Genomic DNA, 5,442 nt, shown 5'->3' on the forward strand with positions numbered 1-5,442 from the left:
ATGTCAATAGTTGCTCCTAGGTTAACAGTCAATAGGGCAAGGATATAATCCCTCAACTCAGCATACTGCTCTCTCTCTCCTAGCCCTCAATATTCTTCCTTGCCTTCTTCATTGCTCTCTATATCTTCTTATAGTTAATGGTGACATTAAACTCTCTCCTAAACCATGCCTCAGCTTCAGCAGTTTTAAAGTCACTTTGGTCCCTTAACTTCTCCTCTAACTGTTCAATAACCCACTTTCTATCAGCTGATTTGTTGGTGTGGCCTTTTGCACAAACATGTTGGCTCACAAACATTTTTACTTGAAAGCTCTTTGGTTTATTAGACTTTGAACAATAGATAGTCCAAGAACAGTTGGCATCACAACAAATTGCCTTGCACTTCATAGGCTCCACTCGGCTAAACATGATACTCCTTCCAATTTGTATATTGAACTTCCTAATTGCTCTTTTGAATTGGTCCATAGTATCAAATTCCATCCTAAACTCTAAATGTACTGACCCAAAAGCAGCATTCGGATTTTCTTGAGGCCAAACCGTGCACTCTGCCTCATAGTCACTATCACAATCTGATGAATAAGGGCTATGTAACTCCTCAGCCTCATATTGATGGTAATCTAGGTCAGAGTCATCATTATCACTTTCTGAAGACTCACTCCTTGGACGAGGGACAAATATCTTAGGAGCTTCACCTTTGCCTCCTTGCATAAAGGTTTGTCCACTCGGAGCTGGCCTCTTATAAGAAGCTTTTCTGTTCTTTTGATTTTCTCTTGATTCCTGGGTAGGGACCTCATTTTATACAACTTTGGATTGTGGTTGAGTGCCAGATTCAGATTGTGGTGGTGGTTCAGTTTGTGTGGTTTGGGCTTGGGCCACAGGTGGTGGATCAATTTGTGTGTGTTGGGATTGGGCCACAAGTGCTGGATGAACTTGTTTGGGTTGGACTTGGGCTGTAGGTGGGATTGGTTTGGGCTGAGATTGGGCTCTAGTGGCTATATCAGATTGGATTTTTTGTTATCTTTCCCTTTGGTTGGTTCTTCTTGTTGAAGTTAAGGATGTCTGGGATGAATTCTGGCCTACTGTGTTTGTTAGTTTTCTTGGTCTTAGAATCCTGACTAGTGTTAAAGTCCTTTATGCCCTCTTCTCTGTCCTTCCACTGGGTGATTTGTTTACAGTATTTGCGTTCGCATTTGGATGGTTCTGTTTCAGAGGTCGATACCTCTTCTGCATCTACATCAACCACCTCAACTTCAGTTGGAATGTCTACAGTGTGCTCCCAATACACATATACCACCCTATCATCATTTCTAATTGCATTCTCATACATGTTCACCACATCCATATCAAGCCTAAGTAGCTTAAGAGCAATACCACCTCCTGCATCAGGCTTTCCTCAGTAAAAATCCTTCCAATGCATATATCCCAAGTCCTTGAATAACACTTCTATGAAAAAAAGGTTCAGCGTATCCACATTGACTCTGGGTATTAATGACACTTGACCTCCACTGTATACTGAAACCCCTTTTGAATTTCTCTCCAACCTTCCCCTATGGTGATACACGAGCGTGATGTGACTTGACATCTACGGAAAAAATAAAACTCTCATAATCACTACAAAATCCAGAAAACCCTCATTTTTGGGACAATCACTAACTAGTAACTAAACATCTAAGAGCGTTTTTTTATCATAATCGGTATAGTCGAAAATAGAAAAGTTAGTACCTTTTGATCGTCGCTGACTCCAGTGTGTGATCGTCATTGTTGTGGTATGGGTTGCCTTTTTTAAGTAAACTAGCAAAGAACTCCTCCAACAATCAATCGAGTGAGGACTTCACGGCAATGACATTGCCTCTCTGCTAGGGCTTTCTAACTTTCTAACTTTCTTTGAGTAAACTAGCAAACTCTTTTACGTTGAACAATAAAGGACCTTGACTCTTCATAATCCAATTACTGGAGGGTTTCTAATTAATTTTATTTAATAATTTAAAGATAAAATTAAATAGTTTATTCTGAGTTGGCACCACGGGGACACCTCACTCACAGTCACGTTGCCAACAAGGAGCAAAGACCTCCATGTGTCCACTTAAACTAACGAAGCCACACACTTGTGGCCAAAAGGGTAAATATGTCCGCCGGAGTATATAAATACTGTGCACACGTGACTCATTAAATGATTAAAGTGTAATCGTGTTAAGCGTATAAACTTTCAGGTATATTTTTGTCCCTTCTTCCTTTTAAATACTAAGGCAGTATTTGGTTAGTGAGTGTGTCTTTAAAAAATATAGACATGATAACACACGTTCATCGTTTGGTTATTGAGACACAAATTTTAAAAGACATAATGACATATAATTACACACAATAGACATTTAGTTTGTAAGGTAAAGTATGTTTTTGTATCCCTAATATTTTTGAAATTCTTCAAAAATATTCCTAACATCCAATTTCATTCAATTTTGTCCTTAACGTTTAAAATACACTTCAATTTTACCCTTTATATTAATTTTTTGTCAATAAAAAACTTTTCTTTCAATTATACCCTTCTCACATACTCATCATTATATATACCATCTTCTCTCATATCTCCTCGTTCCAGCAACCTCTCTCTACTTTCATCATCACCATCAACATCCTCTCTCTATACCTTCCTAACTCCACCGCCAGTCGCTCTGCCTTCACCACCCCACTTCCATCATCTTCTCATTTCTCCAATTTCCATCACCGTACCTTTTTTACACTACCGCCATTGTCATTGACCCACCTCCACCAAGCCCACCTTCTAATTTCAGCAAGAGAATCCAAGTTTGAAACAGAAGGACTCAAGGTCCCATGAAGCTTAAAATTTGGCAAATTAATCATAGAAACCTTGCCATTAGTATCACATTTGATTTCCAACCATGGACCTGAACAAAATTCATAGTCGAAAAGTGTCCAATTTTATGTTACCTAATGCATTAGGTACAATCCTAACTAGCTAGTTCCCATTGAGATTAAGATCCTTCAATGAATCTAAGTCTCCAATGTTCTTCGGAATTGACCCACTAAACTTGTTTCCATGAATTCACAAACTTGTTAGTGAAATCATAGTGATCAACCACATCAATTGTCCCAGTAAGTCCTTCACCATGCTGGTTGTTTAGCCATAAAACCTACAATATGGTACCGTTTAGTGCCACCAGCAACTTTTCGATCAAATTGTTGTCGAAAAGTTTCAAGAATGAGAGAGAGATTATCTTCACTAGAAAATTCGGCAAGGAACCCACCAAATTACAACTCATACAAGAGAGATTGGTCAACTGAGTCGAACCCCGAAGATTCGGCGAGAGACTCCAGCTGCCATTAGTGGCATTGAGGTTGTTGTGATCCAACGCAAGAACCTCCAAGATATCGAGACCGTCGAAGCAATTTAATGGTAGAGAATTTAGAGGCCAACGTTGGTAAGTGCGGTGAGTTAGTTAAAGGTGGTAGCCAAGGGACCAGAGAGGTTGAGATTCTTGGCTTGAATTTGAGCAACTCTTTTTCCGTTACAGAAAATGTAGTCCCGGCGAAGAGCGTTGCATGGGTAGCCACCATCTTTCGGGCCATGGAAGGAGCTTAGGGTCGTCAAGTCCTTTTCGAAACTGGTGAAGGATGCTAACGTAGTTAGGGTTGGTTTCGACGAGAAAATGGTGGATAGTGGAGAAGAGGAGAGAGAGAGGAGGAAAGAGAAGGTGGTGGACATGGTGGGCTTGGATTCTCTTCCTCAAAGGTGGGCTTGGCGGATAGAGTGAGAAAGGTGTGGTGATGGAGATCGAAGAGATGAGAAGATAATGTTGATGATGGAAGTGGGGTGGTAAAGGCAGAATGAGTGACGGTGGAGTGGGGAAGATATAGAAAGAGGATGTTAATGGTGATAATGGAAGTGGAGAGAGGCTGCTGGAATGAGAAGAGATGAGAGAAGATGGTATAATGTGATGATGAGTACGTGATAAGGATATAATTAAAAGAAAATTTTTTATTTATAAAAAAATTAATATAAAGAATAAAATTGAATCAAATTAAATGTTATGACTGTGCTGTTAAAGACAATGAGGCATTTAACAAAAAAATATATCTAATTCGATTCCTAAGCTTTATTTTTATGGGATTGATTAGTCTTTGTGTTAAAAAAAATTAATGTTAAACCTTTTTTAATAGAAACTAATTAGTCTAAAAAAAATCAGAGATTAAATTGAATATTTTTGTTGGTCAAAAATTTCGTTATCTTTTTGAAATAATTGTTAGGAATAAGATTGAATATTTATTAAAGACAAAATGAAAATAGGATAACGAAAGATGTACAAGGTAGTGAAGATTCCATTTGGATTCACGAGTGTGCTGTGGCCTGTGTGTATGTAATGTATTCATTCATCTTTACCAAGATTTTGAGGAACACGATCCAAAACCGAAACGTCTCCTATACCTTGATGGCGATCGGTGCCTCGTGCCATTATCGAGCCAGCTGTTCCATTTTTTTTTTATTCATTCCAATTCCTATTCCATTTTATTTTACAACTTTATCTTCCTCTCTTCCTTTCCCTCTATCTATTCCCCAAATCTCAGAATCCCACTCTTCACTCACTCACTCAACAAATTCTCTTTGTCTCAATTCAATTTCCTCCTTTCACGCTTCACTTTCTCTCTCCAATTCCCTAAATTCCCAACTCACTCAATTAACATGTAAACCTCTCAATTCAACCTTCTCAGTTGTTTCTTCAGGTTTTTGCTCTCGCCTTTCATTGCTTAATTATTTTCCCTAACAAAATTGTAGCATTCTGTGTTAATGAATCTTCCTTCACCAGCTGTAGTTTGGTTTAATTAGTTTCCGAGCGTATTCTTTATTATGGTTTTGGATCCATTCGAGGTTGCTTCAATGTGATTTGCATTTGGTTTTGCTTTTGCTTTTTCAGGGTTGACTTTGTGTCTAGTGTAGAGGACACGGTAGCCGTTGGATTCGATTCGATTGGATCTCGTCTTCGCCACTCCATTGGCCATGGAGATCCGTAACGATGCAGAAACCAGCTCTTACATGAGGTTCTTCAGTGAATTTCAATTTTTTTTTTCTTGCTGAATTATTTTTAATGAAATAGTTTTTAGTACTGAACATGTTATGCATGTTGCTTGATTTGCCCGAAAAGGTGTCTATAATTAATCCTCTTATATTGCACTTTGAAATTAGAAAATAAGTCACTAATGCTTTTCAATTTCCAGTCTTATCTTAACCATGATGATGTTGTTTCGGCGCAGCTTGTTTGCGGCAGTATCGTATGGAATTGCGTCGATGGCCATGGTTTTTATCAACAAGGCTGTTCTTATGCAGTATGCACACTCAATGACACTCCTCACTTTGCAGGTAACCAATACACAGAGGCTTGTGTGGACTTTGGTTATTTATTTTCTAGTGAGTACTATGAATGAATGTACTC

At 38.5% G+C, this 5,442-nt stretch overlaps 1 protein-coding gene across 2 annotated transcripts in view; it reads left to right on the forward strand.

Annotated features, from left to right (window-relative positions):
- LOC107613869 (UDP-galactose/UDP-glucose transporter 7) overlaps positions 4,353-5,442 on the forward strand; it is a 3,799-nt gene continuing 2,709 nt past the window's right edge. Inside the window, exons 1-3 of one of the 2 annotated variants that reach the window (XM_016316045.2) lie at positions 4,353-4,735; positions 4,927-5,050; positions 5,264-5,369. In XM_016316045.2, the coding sequence (XP_016171531.1) occupies positions 5,010-5,050; positions 5,264-5,369 (147 nt within the window). In that variant the 5' untranslated portion in view covers positions 4,353-4,735; positions 4,927-5,009. The remainder of the gene's footprint in view (positions 4,736-4,926; positions 5,051-5,263; positions 5,370-5,442) is intronic. The other variant, XM_016316044.2, reaches the window with a different exon arrangement.

Source organism: Arachis ipaensis, chromosome B08, assembly GCF_000816755.2.
Source record: "Arachis ipaensis cultivar K30076 chromosome B08, Araip1.1, whole genome shotgun sequence".
Taxonomy (NCBI): Eukaryota; Viridiplantae; Streptophyta; class Magnoliopsida; order Fabales; family Fabaceae; genus Arachis; species Arachis ipaensis.